The sequence below is a fragment of the Bubalus kerabau genome, chromosome 4 (assembly GCF_029407905.1).
Source record: "Bubalus kerabau isolate K-KA32 ecotype Philippines breed swamp buffalo chromosome 4, PCC_UOA_SB_1v2, whole genome shotgun sequence".
Taxonomy (NCBI): domain Eukaryota; kingdom Metazoa; phylum Chordata; class Mammalia; order Artiodactyla; family Bovidae; genus Bubalus; species Bubalus kerabau.
In genome coordinates, this window is record NC_073627.1 from 171,966,271 (window position 1) to 171,987,687 (window position 21,417).

The 21,417-nt window shown below is 43.5% G+C and overlaps 1 protein-coding gene across 1 annotated transcript; it reads right to left on the reverse strand.

Annotated features, from left to right (window-relative positions):
- Positions 1-2,633: 2,633 nt before the first annotated feature.
- On the reverse strand, positions 2,634-7,607 carry LOC129651061 (major allergen Equ c 1-like). The gene is made up of 7 exons (XM_055579784.1): positions 7,515-7,607; positions 7,023-7,159; positions 5,575-5,648; positions 4,474-4,578; positions 4,022-4,123; positions 3,777-3,826; positions 2,634-2,835 (listed from the first exon to the last, which is right to left on the reverse strand). The coding sequence occupies exons 1-6, from the start codon at positions 7,605-7,607 to the stop codon at positions 3,789-3,791; spliced, it is 549 nt and encodes a 182-aa protein (XP_055435759.1). The 3' UTR covers positions 2,634-2,835; positions 3,777-3,788.
- Positions 7,608-21,417: the final 13,810 nt, after the last annotated feature.

A 21,417-nucleotide genomic window follows, 5' to 3' on the forward strand; every position in this document is an offset into this window, starting at 1 on the left:
TCATTTCACACACTAACGAAGAAATGCTTTAAATTCTCCAGGCTAGGCTTCAATACTACATGAATCGAGAACCAGATGCTCAAGCTGGATTTAGAAAAGGCAGAGGAACCAGAGATCAAATTGCCAGCATCTGCTGGATCATAGAAAAAGCAAGAGAGTTCCAGAAAAACATCTATTTCTGCTTCATTGACTACACTCAAACTGGAAAATTGTTAAAGAGATGGGAATACCAGACCACCTTACCTGCCTCCTACAAAACCTGTATGCAGGTCAAGAAGCAACAATTAGAACCAGACGCGGGACAATGGTCTGGTTCAAAATTGGGAAAGGAGTATATCAAGGCTGAATCTTGTCACCCTGCTTATTTAATGTATATGCAGAGTAACTCTGAGAAATGCTAGGCTGGATGAAGCACAAGCTGGAATCAAGATGGCCAGGAGAAATATCAATAATCTCAGATATGCAGATGACACCACCCTTATGGAAGAAAGCAAAGAGGAGTCTTTTTTTTAATATAAATTTATTTATTTTAATTGGAGGTTAATTACTTTACAATATTGTATTGGTTTTGCCATACATCAACATGAATCCGCAGGAGAGTAAAAAAGTTGGCTTAAAACCCAACATTCAGAAAACTAAGATCATGGCATCTGGTTCCATCACTTCATGGCAAATAGGTGGGGAAACAATGGAAACAGTGACAGACCTTATTTTCTTGGGCTCCAAAATCATTGTGGATGGTACCCACTGCCAGAAAATTAAAAGACATTTGCCTTTCAAAAAAAAGTTATGACACATCTAGACAGTATACTGAAAAGCAGAGACATCACTTTGCCAACAAAGGTCTGTATACTCAAAGCTATGGTTTTCTCCAGTAGTCATGTATCGATGTGAGAGCTGGACCATAAAGAAGGCTGAGCATCAAAGAATTTATGTTTTCGAACTGTGGTGCTGGAGAAGACTTCTGAGAGTCCCTTGTACTGTGAGGAGATCAAACCAATCAATTCTAAAGGAAATCAACTCTGAATATTCATTGGAAGGACTGATACTGAATCTGAAGCTCCAATACTTTGGCCACCTGATGCGAAGAGCCTTTCATTAGGAAAGGAAAAAACCCTGATGCTGGGAAAGATTGAAGGCAGGAGGAGAAGGGGATGACGGAGGATGAGGTGGTTGGATGGCATCACTGATTCAATGGACATGAGTTTGAGCAAACTCTGGGAGACCGTGAAGACGGGGAATCCTGGTGTGCTGCAGTTCATGGGGTCACAAAGAGTCAGACACAACTGAGGAAGTGAACAACAACAAAAACAAAGATATCGGGAGAGTCAGATGCCTAGAAAGCCTTCTCTTGTTCATATAAAGAGAACCTTGTGTGCCCACAATGAGTCATTTTTTTCGCATGTCAACTGCTATCAATGTCTTACTCTGCCACAACACTCATCTGTAACTCTTACACAATTTTCACTATCAGCTGATGTTGGCGAAGGATTACAAATGAAAGGGAAGTTTAATTTCCCTTTCTCCAACGCTTGTAAGTTCCCCAAAGAAGAGACCAGTAATAACATTTAGCCTCCTTGATGCCTCCTGACGGTACTAGGTATAGAATGCTGAAGGTAGGTATTGATCACATTTCATGGAATCTCACTTAACATGTTCACAGTAAATAAAAGCAGTGGTTGAAGGTTTTCCAAGAGTATGAAAAGACACCGACCAAGAGAAAAATAAATGGTATATGATACAACATATGTGTGTAATCTAAAATATGGCACAAATGAACCTGTCTGTGAAACAGAAATGGAATCATAAACATAGAAAACAGACCTGTGGTTGCCAAGGGGGAATAGGTGGTGGGGGAGAGATAGGATGGGAATTTGGGATTAGCAGATGTAAGCTACCATATACCGAATGCATAAATCATAAGGTTCTATTTATAGCACAGGCAACTATACTGAATATCCTGTGATAAACCATAATGGAAAGGAATATGAAAGAGAATGTGTATATACCTATATAACAGGATCACTTTTCTGTACAGCAGAAATATTGTAAACCAACTATATTTTTTTAAAGTAATAAAATTAAAAATAAAATTTTTTAAATTAAGAATTTGAAATTAATACCAGCTTATAACAGTATTTTCAACCTAGACATTATAGATGTGTTTCTACAAAATAAAAGCATTTGCCATATCAGAAAAAGAAAGAAAGGACACTGACAATCTCAGAGGATGGATGAGTTAGAGAAGCTGGGCTGTAAAGGCGTATCCTAAAACATGTTGAGCTGGTGTCAGCCCCAGCAGCAACTCTCTCTCAGTACCTCCACTGAAAAAGAGAATTCTAGGATGGAGCAATTTCTAGGGCAAGTCTTACAGTTTATCAGGTCACTAAGAAATGGGTAACTCAAAAGACAAGTAGCACTCATCGAGACAGAGTGTTACTGCAGACGAGGGAAAATCCTGAAACTCGGGGAAGGTTCTGAGAGCCTAGGGGAAGGTTCTGGTCACAAGGCTTCATTTTCTTCCTGTCACTCCCACGTCTTTTACATAAACGAAGAAAACCCACATGACTGCAAGGCAAATCATTTATTGAACAGGTTGAGGAAGGTCTTATTCATGGACCTGCTGTCCTGAATGGGGCAAAGGGCATCGGAAATCTAGAGGCAACTTTGATTCTCAGTGAGCTGCTAAGTCTTCCTAGATAATTAGGGAATATCCTCAAGATGCAGAGACGGTGCCTTCCCGTGCGATAGTGGTGGAAGTCAGGCCCCAGCACTTGTCATAAGATGATGTGGGAACCATGGAAGAGAGGATTCTGGAGCCCAAATGAGGTGGCACTAAAGAAGCAAATGAGAATGAGAACACAAAAGCTTACTAAGTGCTTCTCAGACTGAACTGAGGACGAAGAGAATTTCTGTTACCAAAAATACGTTGAAGAAATAGTCATGAACCTGCATTCTAACCCATGCTATTTGCCAGAATAGGGGAAGGGGGAGTGTTAATGATTCTTTTCCTGTTTTTTTTCTATTGTTGATCCCATCTTAACCTGCCCCAGAGCCTATGAAAAGAAGAGTGGAAGCAATGAAGGATGCTAGGCTTATTTCTGCCATCCTCAGGACTGGAAGTTTTCAAGTGTTTTTGACAAATTGGCAAAAGCCATAGCAATCTATTATTAAATGCTGACTTTATGTAAGCCATAGTTGCTAAGACTTTCACCTACATTATCTGAATGAGCCCGCACAATAAATCTGAGGCAGGAAACAGATGAGGAAACTCAAGAGACTATTTTCCAGGTTGGAAGACAACTGGAAGCTCAGACAGATTACAAGTTAAGGATGTGCAGATTACAAATTAAGGATGTGCAGAGACTGAAGGAAGAAACCTTTTCCATATATTGGAGGGTGAGATGGGCTTTCAGGATTAGAAGATGAACCACAAACACAGAATGTATTTGAGTTTCATATCCGCACCCTTTTCCCATTTAAAACTATAAGTCTTACTAATTTTTTCCACATTATCAATTACTGAGCCCTTTTCTGCAGCACTGTATCCACACTAATTCTGTAAGGTAGACATCATTGTTCCCCTTTTTATTGCTGTATCATTTGCTAAAAAACTCATGGCAGGAGTAGATCCTGAACCCAGGTCCTTCAACTCCAAATTTCAAGCTCTTCCTACCAAATTATTTTTATTGTGATTTTTAAATCTTCTACTGTAATCCCCTAATGCTTCTGGAAGGTACTGAACCCTGGGCCACCCCGTCTCCAGCAGAGCTCACCAAACTGCAGCCCTAGGCCGCTCCATTCCCTCGCGCCTGCAAGCAGCGATCTGTGGAGGCAGAGAAGAGCACATTCAAACACCAACCCCAGTTTACTTCCCAGAACAAAACCAGGTGATTTTCCAGGTTAGGACAAGGGGGACTGAATGGGGGTATTAACTTCTCTTGGATTTCTCCCTTTGGTAACATTCCTACTCAGCAACATGGGACTTCAGGCAGAGAAAGCCAGAGATAGCGCAACTTACCCACTTTGGTCAGGTCAATAATGTTTTCCTTAACAACTCCATACTTTTGGCAAATTTCCACAAACTCGTTCTTGAGTTCTGGACTCGTATCTGGTTCTCGGGCTGTGGGAAGAGTAACAGGAGCTGCTTTGTCCTGTTTCCTGGTGATTGAGGCTCATGAGAGGGGTGGGTCTCCGGCCGAGTGGGAAAGTGAATGGCACTGATTACATGCTTAGGCACAAGTCTCAGGGATGGAAAAAAGTCTTTCTTGAATGTGACACCTTAGGATATCTTTCTGGCACAGTGCGAGAGTCATCATCTTCCCATCACTGAGCCCGAGAGATTTTACCAAAGCGGAGCATCTGTCTTTAATGGGGAGAGAGGTCCCAGGGTACGACAGGGAAGTCCACTCTGTCTCCTTCCTTCCGTGGTCTCCCCACCCCAAGATGAGCGCCAGCATGAAAGTACTCTACCGTAGAGCTCTAGCAGTTGGTACGAGTCGCTGAAATTCTTGAGATAAAAAATAATATGTTGACTATAGTTCACCTGAAGTATGCGAAATTTATTCTCTCCATCATCTGTGGAGAAAACAGAACACGGCTCAGAACTTCTTTGGTCTGTGGGAAAGAAGTGAAACCCTTTTATCTGTTCTCTCCCACAAAACAAATCCTGAAAGAAATAGAGATATCTACTGCCTTCCATCTGCATCTCTCTGGGCTTCGAGATGCAATTTCTAAGCAACACTGATGGAGTGACCATTAGGGGTAGAAAAATCCAGCCACAGCAGTAACTTCCCCTCTATCCTGACACCTGAGACTCACCTACCTCTCTCAACCATCTCTGCCAACTATGTGCCTCTGTCTTCTCTACAAGCCCCGTTGGCCTTTATACCCAGTGCTACATCCTGAATGATACGCTGTGACCTTTTGACATTGTCAGAAAGTGGGGCAGGGAACTACTCTGGTGATCCAGCGGTTAAGAATCCATCTGCCAATGCAGTGGACACAGGTTTGATCCATGATCCAAGAAGACTCCACATACCTCGGAGCAACTAAGATTGTATACTCTAGAGCCCACAGTCCCACCTACTAAGCCCATGTGGTGCAAGTGCTAAGCCCAAGAGCCCTAAAGCCCTGAAGCCCATGATCCACAGCAAGAGATAAGCTGCCGCAATGAGAAGCCTGGGCATTGCAACTAGAGAGCAGCCCCTGCTTGCTGAAACTAGAGAAAGCCTGAAAACAGCAATGAAGACTCAGTGTAGCAAAAATAAATAAATATTTTTTTTTAAGTAGGCAAGGAATGAGAAGCTGTCCTTCCAATTTACTTTTTTATTTGCCAACTTCCTTTTGTTGCAGGAAGTACATATGACCAAGCTGCTTTCTCTGTCTGATGATATTGCATGCCAGGCACTGGCTTTGACACACACATTTCTGCCAAATTCAGGATATTGGCTATTAGATGGCCACATTAGATTATCATTATGCATATCAGGAACTGATCAAGATCCTGGACTTTAGCAAATTCCTTGCACTTGGAAGTAGAATTTAGAAAGACTTTTTTTTAAACATACTCACAGCTAACGGTATATACGCCATCCTCTCCTGTGCTGTCAGAAACCAAAGAAAGCTCAGTACACACTCCGTTTACCCTGTAAAATAAAATGAGCTGATGCCCAAGAGATCCTGAAGGGATTGGCTCCCTCACATTCTACCTGTAACTTGAGTTTCCGATTCCACTGATTAGCAGTTGAACATTTTGGGTATAGTTTCCAAAACATTTTTATTTACATTATTTCACTTCATTTGGTACTTTGAGAATGAGTCCACTTCTTCTATCCCTATGCCTCTATCACCTCTTCACACTATTACTATTATGGCAGCTACTTGTCTAGAGAATTAGCTGGGTTCTGACCCAGGGCCAACTTCTCCGATAGTGACTTACAAACATCACCTCACTTGATCCTCACAAAAATACACAGAAAGAAGTATATCATTGTCTCTCTCTTCTCTTTTCCAGAGAAGACCGAGGAAGAAAGAGATGAATTTTCTTGGTAACTTGGAGATTGGAGAACTGGATAGGGTATTGATTTGAATCCTATGCTCTTAACCTATACTGTCTTTCCATACTACTAATAATCTGACAGCCTTCTGCCTATTACCTCCTCCACTCCCACAGTAATCGAGTCTATGTCCTGACCAGTAATGATGAAGAAGCTGAAGTTGAACGGTTCTATGAAGACCTATGAGACCTTCAAGAACTAACACCCCCAAAAGATGTCTTTTTCATTATAGGGGACTGGAGTGCAAAAGTAGGAAGTCAAGAGATACCTGGAGTAACAGGCAAATTTGGCCTTGGAGTACAAAACGAAGCAGGTCAAAGGCTAACAGAGTTTTGTCAAGAGAACACACTGGTCATAGCAAACACTGTCTTCCAACAACACAAGAGAAGACTCTACACCCGGACATCACCAAATGGTCAACACTGAAATCAGATTGATTATATTCTTTGCAGCCAAAGATGGAGAAGCTCTATACAGTCAGCAAAAACAAGACCAGGAGCTGACTGTGGCTCAGATCATGAACTCCTTGAGTTCAGATCAAGAACTCAATCTTCAAGAAAGATTGAAGGCAGGAGGAGAAGGGGATGACTTAGGATGAGATGGTTGGATGGCATCACTGACTTAATGGACATGAATTTGAGTAAGCTCTGGGAGTTGGTAATGGACAGGGTAGCCTGGCATCCTGCAGTCCATGGGGTCGCAAAGAATCAGACACAACTGAGCGACCGAACTGACCTGAACTCCCATGTACATTATTCCTGTCCCAGTTCTTATCTTCGAATCTAGAAAAGTCACACGTTTAGGTTCACCAAGCCTTGGGTCAGTGCTGGATGATGGACCCTGATTTTAGGCACAGATGCAGAATGTATGCATGCGTGTGTGTCTGTGTGTATGTGTGTAAAGGTCCAGGACCATATTCAGACTTCTATGTTTCCTTTCCCAAGCAAAAAAACCCATACTTACTTTGTATGAAATTGAAATAACAATGAAGAATTTTCCAAGACATCGATGTATTCCACAAAAACTCTCATGCTACCATTTTCTTCTATCTTTTCCCTGTTGTCTGAGGCCAAGAGAATGGAATACCACTCCCCTGCAATCTAAAATAAATCAATAAAATGATTGGGTGAGAAAAGAGGAAAGGAATACAACATGAACCCTTGTCTCCTTGAACCCTGACCTCTGGGCCAGGACCCTCATCATGGTGATGTGAAGATGAAATTAGACTCGGGTCGACTGGCACCATATCGAGGAATCTTTCCACTGTTCACTGTACCTCCTGTAAGTTGGAGCTTCCCCAAGTGTTGCTACCTTTTAACATGGTACCACTGCCCTTAAACCTCCCATTTCCTCTACTATGTCAAGGAACTCCTGCCCTCACAGATTGCCACCCTGCTTCAGAATCTTCCAAAATGCCCTCCAAAATCCAAAGTCACTATGTTTCCCTGCCCTTACCTTTGGAATATCGAAGTCGCTTCTCACAACATCAGAGTTTCCCTCCTGGGCACAGACTAGGGTCAGCCCCAGACACAGCAGCAGCAGCTTCATCTTGGCAGGAGACAGCGCTGTCTTCTCTACTGTCACTGGGAGTGAGTCTCTTCCTGATGGTGGCTTGGCTCCCCAGGGCCTCTTTTTTTATATCCACTCCAGGTCCAGTTTACCGTCCACAAGGCACCACCTCACTTCCTCCCACAATGTGACATGGGCTGCCATTGACTTAGGTGAGGCCAAGGAGTGTTCCTGACCTTTTGAAACTTGGCAACATCAACTCTTTTAGATCTACTTAGTGACCTTAAATTCCTCAAAACAAAAACTCAAGAAAAATAGTGGAGGCTTGAAAGGGCTGCCTTGTGGAACAAGATTTAACTGTGGATCTGGCTTAGAATCCAAACTCCAGTTACATGTGGCAGAAATGGAGTCTAACCAGGAAGTGTGCTGTTTGGAGACTCTGTGTCTCAGTGGAATTTGGAGAGTCACTCTGTTTTGATAGCCTCAGAAACAAAGAAAATGTCTCTGCCAAAGGTGAGGGTAGCTATCACAAAGCATTAACACAGAGTTGGTTAAAATGGGGTTGAATAAAATATTAACAAAGTCTTTAAAGTATGGTGTCTGGTATTCCGTGCATTTAAATTCCTTTTCCTTATTCTCTGAACTCAACCCCTGTAGTCTTTCCTTTCCACACAATGACTGAGCAAGTGTTTAACCACCCTGTATACCTCACCATTCTTAGGTCCCATAAGATAAATAGAGAAGTACAAGATGCCATCCTTCCTTTAAGCAAGTTTCAAGGAAGGTGGGGAAATGCTTTATACACTCCATAAGAACTTAATCCTACAAGCATGGAAATAACTCCACTGAGTGGGACCAAGTCCAGACCATCATTGGTCAGCAAAGGGGTGATGGTAGGAGGTAGTATCATGCAGAAAGTGCCTAAGTGGACTTCCCTGGTGGTCCATTGGTTAATCTGCCTTCCAGTAGAGGGGATGTGGTTCAATCCCTGTTCGGGGAATTAAGATCGCATATGCCACAGAGCAACTAAGCTCATGAGTCACAACTATCGAGTCCATGTGCCTTAACTACAGGGTCCACCTGCTTGTAAGACCCAATACAGCCAAAAATAAATACATATTTTATAAAACGGAAAATGCCTAAGAACGCAGGTTTTGGAGACATGGAGACCTGAGCTTCCTTCCTATCTCTGCCATTTTGATGCCATGAGGACAGATTTAAGATCTCTGAGCCTCAGGTTGCTCATCATGGGGATAATTACACCTGCCTGTGGGTCACTGCAGGGATTCAATGGAACTCTTTGTGTGGAACCCTCAACAGAATGTCCAGCGCATCTTGGGCTGGTGGGTCAGAGACTTATTCCTGGAGACAGCAGGACTTGGGATGGGTTTTGAAAGCTAGGGAGGGACTCCAGAAATGCAGAGCATGTGGGAAGAGCCTGGCAGGTGAGAGGACAATGTTGTGTTAGGATCCTTGAACCTCAACTGGAGCTTGTTAAAAGCTACAGCACATTCTACCTTGCTCAGCGGGTCTGACTCTGTGGGAGCCCACAGACTGTATCCCATCTGGCTCCTCTGTCCATGGAATTTCCTAGGCAATAATACTGTATTGCTTTGCCATTTCCTTCTCCAGGTGATCTTCATGACCCAGGAATTGAACCCAAGTCTCCTGCATTGGCAGGCGGATTCTTTACCGCTGAGCCACCAGGGAATTCCAATGGTCCCCTTCTGCACCCCTAAAAGAGAGAGTGACTGGTGTCATAAGAGGAGCGGGCACAGGCAGTGGACCTAGGAATTGGGGCATTCTATCTATGCTTGTTTTAAAAGTTTTCCCAGGGACTTCCCTGGTGGTCCAGTGGTTAAGACTTTGCCTTCCAACACACGGGACATCATTCCCCTGACCTGGGAGCTAAGACACCACATGCCTTGTGGCCAAAAAGTCAAAACATAAAACAGAAGAAATATAGCTACAGATTTTTATAAAAATGGTCCATATTTTTAAAAAAGTCATCTCAGGTCCTGTGTGACCATTACTAGCTCATGCTTAACTGATATCCAGTAACTGGTATTTTTGTCATCATAGGTGGGTTGTGGGTTTTCAAGCCCCTGGGATGGAAGAACTGAATTTGATAAATGGTAGCAAAGGCTCTGGACTTTTTTCCCCTCATTTGATTCTTTCCAAGAACGGAGGGCAGCCTATAAGCAACCAGGTTTGCACAACGGGCCTCATTTTCCCTGGACTGTGGTGCGAAGGGAGAGTGAGCTACCACTGCTTCACACAGGCTTACAATCCCATTCCACCACCACTCCCAACCCTTAGAGCTCCACACTGTAATTTTCTGCTGCTGGTGGAGATGTCTTTCTACTTCTGCTTTGAACCTACCACAGCACCTGATACCTAGAATCACCTCTGGAATGACTGAAGCTTAAATCCTGTCTGAAAAGCACTAGAATGTGATCAGTTGTGTCTGACTCTTTGCAACCTCATGGACTCTAGCCCACAAGGCTCCTCTGCCCATGGGATTTCCCGGAAAGAATACTGGAGTGGGGTGCCATTCCCTACTCTGGGGGATCTCCTGGCTCAAGGATCGAACCTGTGTCTCTTGTGTCTCCTGCTTTGGCAGGAGGATTCTTTACCATGGGTGCCACCTGGGAAGCCCAGAAAGCACCAAGGATTCTAGTTTTGAGAAATAATCTCGTAAATCCTTGTAAAATCCTTTTGTAAATAAGAATATTACTTTGGGGCAGTGACTTCATTGTTAGCTCCTGGCCCACAGGAGTGGAGAGAGGGCAGAGGATAGAAATCTATGATCTGAGGCCCGTGTTGTAGGTGATCTTATCTTTCGATACTAAGATTTGAGTTGACTGTTCCCGACTCTGGTTACTCACTTCCATTTCAGATCTATCACATTTTTGGTGGTCGGCTCAAGCACTGCCAGGACAGCCTGTATTCACTGAGATAGTAAGGTCAAGGTTTCAAAAATACCAAAGGTATGATGCAATTCACCTAGCGGCTTGGTGAAAGAAGACCCAGTCAAAACCAAAGCTGAACTAATATTAAATCAATCAGGAGTGATGCTTGGCTTTACAATAGGATTCCCTTAAATAATATTCCTGTATTGTGCTTAAATATTTGTGGTAGGAGTTGTAAATTAATGATATGAAACACTCTCACAACTTGTAGATTACCAATAAACATCACAGTTGAATGAATTATCAACCTTTATACTGTGAAAGAAAAGGGGTAGAGAGATGGGGAAAGATGAGCATGAAAAGAAAATAGAAGAGTAACAACCACTGATGCTAGCATCTCTCAGATGATGATGTAAGCACATGGTATAAGGATTCATTTTACAAAAGTTCACTTGTTCACCATAAATGGTGAACACATCTATCATAGAATGCAAGACACACAGCGTATTTGATGTAGAGCAATTTTGTTTGTGGTGTAGCAAGGTGCTTTAGTAGACAGTGCTGCTGCTACTGCTAAGTCACTTCAGTCCTGTCCGACTCTGTGCGACCCCATAGACGGCAGCCCATCAGGCTCCCCCATCCCTGGGATTCTCCAGGCAAGAACACTGGAGTGGGTTGCCATTTCCTTCTCCAATGCATGAAAGTGAAAAGTGAAAGTGAAGTTGCTCAGTCGTGTCCGACTCTTAGCGACCCCATGGACTGCAGCCCACCAGGCTCCTCCATCCATGGGATTTTCCAGGCAAGACTACTGGAGTGGGGAGCCATTGCCTTCTCCAGTAGACAGTGCTACTAAAGTATTTTTGAAAAACAATGATTCAGAATCTGAAAAGAATAGAAGTATATATACATATATAACTGAATTATTTTGCTATACATTTGAAGCAACACAACATTGTAAATCAACTATGTGCAACCATGCTCAGTTCAGTTCAGTTCAGTCGCTCAGTAATGTCCGACTCTTTTCGATCCCATGAACTGTAGCACTCCAGGCCTCCCTGTCCATCACCAACTCCCGGAGTTCACTCAGACTCACAGCCATCGAGTCAATGATGCCATCCAGCCATCTCATCCTCTGTCATCCCCTTCTCCTCCTGCCCCCAATCCCTCCCAGCATCAGAGTCTTTTCCAATGTGTCAACTCTTCGCATGTGGTGGCCAAAGTACTGGAGTTTCAGCTTTAGCATCATTCCTTCCAAAGAAATCCCAGGGCTGATCTCCTTCAGAATGGACTGGTTGGATCTCCTTGCAGTCCAAGGCACTCTCAAGAGTCTTCTCCAACACCACAGTTCAAAAGCATCAATTCTTCAGCACTCAGCCTTCTTCACAGTCCAACTCTCACATCCATACATGACCACTGGAAAAACCATAGCCTTGACTAGACAGACCTTTGTTGGCAAAGTAATGTCTCTGCTTTTGAATATGCTATCTAGGTTGGTCATAACTTTCCTTCCAAGGAGTAAGCGTCTTTTAATTTCATGGCTGCAGTCACCATCTTCATTGATTCTGGAGCCCCCAAAATAAAGTCTGACACTGTTTCCACTGTTTCCCCATCTATTTCCCATGAAGTGATGGGACCGGATGCCATGATCTTTGTTTTCTGAATGTTGACAAGGCAGCTATTTTCAGCAGAGATAAAATCAAAACTTACAAGTTATCAAGGAAACATGAGGTCATCCATATGAAAGAGAGAGGGTTGTAAATAATCGCTTTCACTGTATGGCTCATAAAAAGGAAGAAGGTCGTAAATAGTTACTTATCACCATATGGAAAAACGAACAAAGGAAATGCATGCATTCCTAAACCCTGGGAGTACCTTGCTACTCCACTTAATTCCTGAATATTCAGGAATTAATAAGGGACAGAGGATTCATGGCAGATCCAAAACAGCACACAGGGAGCCTCCTGTTAAATGCTTCCTGACAGTGAGTTGCAGTCCACAGGGTCTCAAAGAGTCAAATACAACTGAGCCCATGAGCACACATGAACCAGTCATTACAGAGGTGGGCTGCCCATGCCTCAGACATTTAGAGGTAATCTTTTAGAAACAGAGAGGTAATATTTCATGCCTCAGTTCAAACATGGCATTGACACCTGAATCCAAATTACTTTATTACAGTCAACTTGCATCTGTTATTTTTATTTTTAAGATGATTAGACTTAAGTAAACTTAGAAACAATTGGCAATCAAATAAAGAAGGGCTGTTAAAGACATATTTCTTCAAGCATGGAATTGTGCCATAATCCACTTACAAAGGCAGGTAGTTACAATGGAAATACATTTTGCAGCAGTACAAAAACCATCTGTACTGGGGACAGATATTAAAAAATAATATTTTGCTCTCATAGAGTAAATATCAATGAGTATTAGACAAGTGCTTTATAAATATTATTTCATAGAATCTTCATAGTAGACCAGTATGCTAAGTATTATTATCCCATTTATAAAGGTATAAACTAAGACTCAGGTTAAGTAAACTTACCAAGATCACACATCGAGCAAGTGGGAGAACCCATATTGGAACCCAAGACTGTCTGATCCCAGAGCTCCTATGCTGACTGACTCCACGACACAGATCGAGGCTTGATGTTTCTGACACGGAGGACAGATGGAACAGGAATAAGTAATGCTTTAGACCCTCAGGGCTGTCTGCCTAGTAGTTACTACTGAAGAAGTTACATATAGATTTCCCTAAAATGTGACATTAGGGACATAGCTGAGAGTCTGATCAAGTGAAGGGCAAGAAGCAACCCTTTCAGTCAACAAATATTTGATGAGTGAAAGGATAATTTGAGGGGTACTGCTCATCTGATGGGGCTTCCCAGGTGGCTCCATTGTAAAGAATCCTCCTGCCAATGCAGGAGATGCAAGTTCGACCCCTGGGTCAAGAAGATCCTTGGAGAAGGAAATAGCAACCCACTCCAGTATTCTTGCCCGGAAAATTTCCAGAGGAGTCTGGTGGGTTACAGTCCACAGCGTTGCAGAGTCAGACACGACTGAGTGACCGAGCATGAACACAGGCACTTCTAAAAGGAATTAGGGGATGCTTCTATACCAAAAAAGCAGACACTATGTGCTTGCATTTGTGGTACAAGTTAAGTACCTGGGACCCAACCACTGACTGAACATGCATTATTATTATTGCACTTTTAAAGATAGAGAAGACATAAATGGATTCTTATTATATTCCTTGCCTTAGAGCTGAGATGAAAAAGTACAGTGAAAGAGATTTGAGAGCAACAACTGAGTGGCGAGGAGAAGCTTTTTACAAATCTTTTCCTGGCCTTAAAGCAATGGGGAGATGTGGGCATAGCTGTCAGTTTGGGGAAGAGGTATAGCAATATATGTATCATACAAGATGATGACGAATGTAGGGATTTCTTTGTTTTTGTTGAATCAAGACTCATATTTTTCTACAAGAATCTATGAGTCAGGACCTTACCTGCTGGTCTAGTAGTCAGGGAGCTAAGATCCAACATGCCTCACAGCCAAAAAACCAAACATAAAAACAGAAGCAATATTGTAACAAAGTCGATAAAGACTGTAAAAATGGTCCACATCAGAAATTTCTTAAAAAAAAAAAAAAAAAAAAGGTGGGAATCAAATCAGTCAAACCAACTTGAGGAAGCTGAAAACAGTAAAGCCCAGGCACAGGCTGTCTCCTGAGCTCCCCTCACACAGTCCCTCCTTTACTTCTGAATCCTGTAAATCTGCTCTTCTGTTTTAACCTGTATACACAGAGACCTCTAGTGCCTTCCAATAGTCTTTCAAAGGCTTCCCTGGTGGCTGAGATGGTAAAGAATCTGCCTGCAATGCGGGAGACCCGGGTTCAATCCCTGGGTCAGGAATATTTCCTGGGGAAGGAAATGGCAACTCACTCCAGGGTTCTTGCCTAGAGAATCCCATAGAAAGAGGAGCCTGATGGGCTACAGTCCATAGAGTTGCAAAGAGTTAGACACAATTGAGCTAGTAACCCTAGTGTCCTCAGCTAACCCAGAGTCAACTCAGAATCAGATTCCAAAAAACATCCATTTTCCTCCATCTGGCCAAGTCTTGTACCTACTATGTCAGTAGCTTCTTGAATCTTAACTTTTTTTTAAGACCCCCAGAAGGCTGGGCAAAAATGGAATGGGAATAGCACTGTGGCCAGGCTGTAGGAGGTGGGAAGGAAGGGTCATGGATTCTCTGCTCTTCTCTCAAGGCTGACTGCTAAACCTGTGTGTGTGTGACAACTAGACCCCCATATATTCAGAGCATAGTGTTTTGTGAAGACATTTTTCTGAACCAATTGCCTTAGAGTTCCCATCTCTCCAATTCTACCAATGGGAAAGATGCTAAAGTACCAGGGTCCAGCGCTGGTAGGATCCAGGGATTCCCTCAGGAGGACGGCGTCGGCGAAAGAATAGATAAAGAGATAATGAAAGAATTTTGCAGTTAAGAAAATAGAGGAGAGAAAAGAGGCTGATATTCCTTGGTTTACGCAGAAAGCTAATAAAGTCCCAACACAGGACTTGCTCTGTTCACGTAGGCCGAGGGCACCCTTTCCAATCGAAGAAGGTGCCCCACCTTAGGCACCTTCTCAAGTAGGTCTTAGAAGCTCAGGCAGGAAAGTGAATGCAGAGAACCCCTGCGCTCCATGGAATCAGCCTGAATAGGAAATGGAAAGAGAAAGAACGACATGGGGAGACCAAGCTTCGGTGAGCAAGGCCCACACTTTATTTTCCAAAGTAGTTTTTATACCTTAAGTTGTGCATAGAGGATAATGGAGGTGGGGGGGGTGGGGGGGCGGGCGGTGAGGGTAGAGTCATGCAAGGTCAGCAGTCCTTGATCTTTATGGAAGCCACGCTTTCTTTCTGCAAACTTATCATATGCAAAAGCTTTAGGTGATTTACATCATCTTCTGGCCAGGAGGCCTGTTAACATTTTATGACCCTTTCTTCAGAAAACTTATTTTTCTCTAAAGGTGATTATTCTAAAGTCAGGCACTACCCACTGAAAGCATTAGATAAAGTTGCATTCCTATAGGGCAAAAGTGTGGTGGGCTATAACAAGAAAAGAATTAACTCAAGGGTCCAAGGTTACAAACATTAAAGCTACTACTTACATTTCTATATACCAACTATATTAGTCAGTACACTCCCAGGGACACAGTAGGTAAGGGATATGGAAACTTGGCAGCAAGCATTAGCTCAACAAAGAAATCCTCTACTAGTTCTATTCTAACAATATTAACTCTCTGAGAAGCTCTGCATTGTTAGAATATCTTAATCTTCCCATGCCTCTCGTGGTGGGGAGGCTGTGAACAATCACATGCGTAGCTGCAGGAGTCCGAACAAACCTGTCAGGCAAGCTAGAAAGTCATCAGAGGGGTTTGAACTGAAACACTTCTATTATGCCCAGGAGACTTATTAACTAGAGTTTTAAGTTGATTTTCTTACAGAGAAAGGTGGTTGGGGATAGCCCCCCGTTAATGTCAGAAGAGTTGGTGAAAGTCGTGAAATAGTAAAACAGACAAATTTTGGTTTTGGGGTAGATGCTCGGGCAGGTCCAGGGGGGCCCCTTGAGTCCTGACTTGCCTTTGCATATCAGGCCTCTCCGCATGACCTTTGTCATGGGTGGGAACTCCCGTGCTGGCTCCCAGCACTAAAGGCCCCCACATTCTTTGGTCTGAGCTGAAACACACTGATGAAAATATTACCACCAGACAAGGGAGAAAGAAGATGGGCTCTCTAATCTTTCTGGTGCAGGTCAGGAAGGCCACATATGGAGGAAACAAGCCTGGCATGCCTGCTGTATCACGCCGAGCACTGTTTCGCCTGTTGGATACTGCAGGGAATAAAAGAAACTCCTTCAGCATGTTTACATTCTAGAGGGAGTGGGTACAGGCAATAAACAAATCAATATGGAAGGCTCACCAGGAAAGGTGGGGAAAGAGTGCTACTTAGACTTGGGGTGCGGAGGAGTCACCCAGAGCCAGGAGGCCATGAGACAGTGGGCCATGCCGGTATCTGGGAGATGAGTGTTTCACACAAAAGAAGCAGCAAGGACTGGGGTCCAGAGATGGGCTTGCTCATGGGGTGTGAGGAACGAGTTCAGCTTTAATAGAAACATGGGGAGAGGAAGGTAGTTGTGTTAGGTTGTGGGATTTCTGGCAGCTGGATAATCCCTGTCAGCACTGCTGACCAGACCTTGTTTCCCAGGCCAGGCTCTCCTGAAAAAACTGTCACTCCATTTCCTTTCTTACCAAGTGGTTAGCCAATTGTTGTTCAGTTGCTCAGTCATGTCCAACTCTTTGCGACCCCATGGACTGCAGCATCCCAGGCTTCCTTGTCCTTCACCATCTCACGGAGTTTGCTCAAACTCATGCCCATTGAGTCGGTGATGCCCGTAATTGTCTATTATTTATGCAAGAGCTAGACGGGCTCCAGGTCAGACATTTAGAACTGGCCTCCTGTTTACATTTCATGGGGCACAAAGATGTGGGCTTCATGCTAGATACCACCATTAGCATTTCCTAAGACACGAGATGGTAGGGCTCCAGTTAAGACATCGATGTCAGCCTCCTGTTTGCCCTCCAGAATAGAAGTAACAACAGTAACAGGGTAAATAGCCGGTGTTTGTCCCTTGTAAACACCTTAAGGGAACACTCATGGCAATAATCAAGGTAAGAGTCATGGTAGGGACATAGAGATAAAACCCTGTTTGAGTAAAGGATTAAGGGATCTCAGCTCTCACCTCTTTCAGGACAAGGAAGACACTACACAAGCACGGAAAGGTTCCTTGTGAGTCAAAATCAAGGAACGACTCCGGGCCATAACGAGTCTTGCTCCTCCCAGAAGCCTTCACTTCAAGATCCATTTTGGTTAAGGGATGCAGGCGTACCCAGGGGAGGGTCCTAGTGTAGGTCAAGTGTGGAAAAAGAAATCACATAATTGGCTTGAAGGAAGACAAAGACACAGAAGAACTGATCTATATAAATGACTTAACCATCTATTTACTGTCCTTCTGTTCACTAGGGCGATGCCCACACCCCTTCTCTCTGGGTGTGCAGCTCTGCCTTGCTTCTGTCTCATCTAAACAAATTCAATTTGTTGGGCAGGAAATTAAAATCTCGATTCATGCCTCCACTCACTGCAGCTGTGATAAATGCATTTTTCGCTGAGAAGCAAAGATCCAGGGAAAAATAGCTTCTAGCCTCTAGCCCTTGCTGGTCTGGGGGCTAGGATCCCTGGTTCCCATCCAGGCTACCTAGATTCAGTTCCTGGGCAAGGAATTAAGATCTCCCTTCATGTCTCCAGTCATTGTTGCCTCGCTGAGACCATTACTACCAAAATAGAGTTATCACACATTTTGCTATCACACAAGAGAAGACTCTACACATGGACATCACCAGATGGTCAACACCAAAATCAGATTGATTATATTCTTTGCAGCCAAAGATGGAGAAGCTCTATACAGTCAGCAAAAACAAGACCAGGATCTGACTGTGGCTCAGATTATGAACTCCTTATTGCCAAATTCAGACTTATATTGAGAAAGTAGGGAAAACCACTAGACCATGTAGGTATTCGGAGAAGGCAATGGCAAGCCACTCCAGTACTCTTGCCTAGAAAAATCCCATGGACGGAGGAGCCCGGTAGGCTGCAGTCCATGGGGTCGCTACAAGTCAGATGAGGCTGAGCGACTTCACTTTCACTTTTCACTTTCACACAATGGAGAAGGCAATGGCAACCCACTCCAGTGTTCTTGCCTGGAGAATCCCAGGGACGGCAGAGCCTGGTGGGCTGCCATCTATGGGGTCACACAGAGTCGGACACGACTGAAGCGACTTAGCAGCAGCAGCATGTAGGTATTACCTAAGTCAAATCCCTTATGATTATACAGTGGAAGTGACAAATAGATTCAAGAGATTAGATACAGTGCCTGAAGAACTATGGACAGAGGTTTGTGAATTTGTACAGGAGACAGGGATCAAGACCATATCCAAGAAAAAGAAATGCAAAAAAGCAAAATGGCTGTCTGAGGAGGCCTTACAAATAGCTGTGAAAGAAGAGAAGTGAAAAGCAAAGGAGAAAAGGAAAGATGTACCGCTCTGAATGCAGAGTTCAAAAGAACAGCAAGGAGAAATAAATCCTGAATGATCAGTGCAAACAAATAGAGGAAAAGAATAGAATGGGAAAGACTAGAGATCTTTTCAAGAAAATTACAGATACCAGGGACCATTTCATGCAAAGATGGGCTCAATAAAGGACAGAAATGGTATGGACCTAACACAAACAGAATATATTAAGAGGAGGTGGCAAGAATACACAGAAGAACTAAACAAAAAAGACCTTCATGACCCAGATAATCACAATCGTGTGATCACTACCCTAGAGCCAGATATCCTGGAATGTGAAGTCAAGTGGGCCTTAGGAAGCATCACTACAAACAAAGCTAGTGGAGGTGACAGAATTCAGTTGAGCTATTTCAAATCCTGAAAGATGATGCTGTGAAAGTGCTGCACTCAATATGCCAGCAAATTTGGAAAACTCAGCAGTGGCCACAGGACTGGAAAAGGTCAGTTTTCATTCCAGTCCCAAAGAAAGGCAATGCCAAAAATATTCAAAATACCGCACAATTGCACTCATCTCACACACTAGTAAAGTAATGCTCAAAATTCTTCAAGCCAGGCTTCAACAATATGTGAACTGTGAACTTCAAGTTGTTCAAACTGGATTTAGAAAAGGCAGAGGAACCGGAGATCAAATTGCCAACATCTGTTGGATCATCATAAAAGCAAGAGAGTTCCAGAAAAACATCTACTTTTGCTTTACTGACTATGCCAAAGCCTTTGACTGTGTGGATCACAGCAAACTGTGGAAAATTCTGAATGAGATGGGAATACCAGACCACCTGACCTGCCTCTTGAGAAACCTATCTGCAGTTCAGGAAGCAACAGTTAGAACTGGACAACATACTGGTTCCACATAGGAAAAGGAGTACCTCAAGGCTGTATATTGTCACCCTGCTTATTTAACTTATATACAGAGTACATCATGAGAAACGCTGGTCTGGATGAAGCACAAGCTGGAATCAAGATTGCTGGGAGAAATATCAGTAGCCTCAGATATGCAGTTGACACCACTCTTATGGCAGAAAGTGAAGAAGAACTAAAGAGCCTCTTGATGAAAGTGAAAGAGGAGAGTGAAAAAGTTGGCTTAAAGCTCAACATTCAGAAAATGAAGACCATGGCATTTGGTCCTGGAAACAGTGTCAGACTTTATTTTTTGGGGCTCCCAAATCACTGCAGATGGTTACTGCAGCCATGAAATTAAAAGACGCTTACTCCTTGGAAGGAAAGTTATGACCAACCTAGATAGCATATTCAAAAGCAGAGACATTACTTTGCCAACAAAGGTCTGTCTAGTCAAGGCTATGGTTTTTCCAGTGGTCATGTATGGATGTGAGAGTTGGACTGTGAAGAAGGCTGAGTGCTGAAGAATTGATGCTTTTGAACTGTGGTGTTGGAGAAGACTCTTGAGAGTCCCTTGGACTGCAAGGAGATCCAACCAGTCCATTCTGAAGGAGATCAGCCCTGGGATTTCTTTGGAAGGAATGATGCTAAAGCTGAAGCTCCAGTACTTTGGCCACCTCATGCGAAGAGTTGACTCATTGAAAAAGACTCTGATGCTGAGAGGGATTGGGGGCAGGAGGAGAAGGGGACGACAGAGGATGAGATGGCTGGATGGCATCACTGACTCAATGGACGTGAGTCTGGGTGAACTCCAGGAGTTGGTGATGGACAGGGAGGCCTGGCGTGCTGCTATTCATGCGGTCGCAAAGAGTTGGACACGACAGAGCGACTGAACTGAACTGAACTGAATGTAAAATTGCTGCTGCTGCTGCTAAGTCACTTTAGTCATGTCCAACTCTGTGCGACCTCATAGACGGCAGCCCACCAGGCTCCCCCATCCCTGGGATTCTCCAGGCAAGAACACTGGAATGGGTTGCCATTTCCTTCTCCAAAGCATGAAAGTGAAAAGTGAAATTGAAGTTGCTCAGTCGTGTGCGACTCTTAGCGACCCCATGGACTGCAGCCTACCAGGCTCCTCCATCCGTGGGATTTTCCAGGCAAGAGTACTGGAGTGGGTTGCCATTGCCTTCTCCGATATAAAATTGAGAAGGTGCATATTATTTTTGTCTGGTAAATATGTAAATGCTCTCTGTCCAGTTGAGACAATGGCCACAAAGGTTGTGGATTTATTGCCTTGTAAGACATTAACCACATGTGTCTAATTTAGCAATCTTATTCCAACTGTTTTTTCTTGCACTGAATTATATGTATATCACTTCTCATAACCTCCTTTGCATCAGCTGTCATTCTTTTGGTTCCTTCAATAATGGTTTAATATTAAATCTTTGACACAGGCTCACTATATAGTTGTATGAGAGTTGTTTTTTCTTTTTTTTTTAAGCTCTTTTGGAATTATATTTAGACAGTAGCTTGAACCAATAAGTGATTGACTGTTGAAATGTAAGAGTAAAACTCTGGGTACATGTGTGCTAAGTCACTTCAGTCATGTCCAACTCTTAGCGACACTATGGACTGTAGCCCGCCAGGCTCCTCTGTCCATGGGATTCCCCGGGCAAGAGTACTGGAGTGGGTTGCCGTTTCCTTCTCCAGGGGATCTTCCCAGCCCAGGGACTGAAGCCAGGTCTCTTCTGTCTCCTGCATTGACAGGCAGGTTCCGACCACTAGCACCACCTGTGCTATGGGAACATGCAAAGGCTGAGAAGAGTGAGCCCTGGGGAGTCAAAGGAAGCCTTGAATTCTTGGCCTTGGAGGAAGGATAACATTTGAAAAGGCAGAGGAGGGAGGGCTTTCTAGAGGGGAGTGC

Excerpts from the sequence above, each read along its gene's own strand:
- LOC129651061 (XM_055579784.1), bottom strand. The coding sequence starts at position 7,607 with ATGAAGCTGCTGCTGCTGTGTCTGGGGCTGACCCTAGTCTGTGCCCAG. Across the intron at positions 7,160-7,514 it reads GCGACTTCGATATTCCAAAG|ATTGCAGGGGAGTGGTATTC; the intron begins GTAAGGGCAGGG and ends GATTTATTTTAG. Across the intron at positions 4,579-5,574 it reads TGGCGTATATACCGTTAGCT|ATGATGGAGAGAATAAATTT; the intron begins GTGAGTATGTTT and ends TTTTCTCCACAG.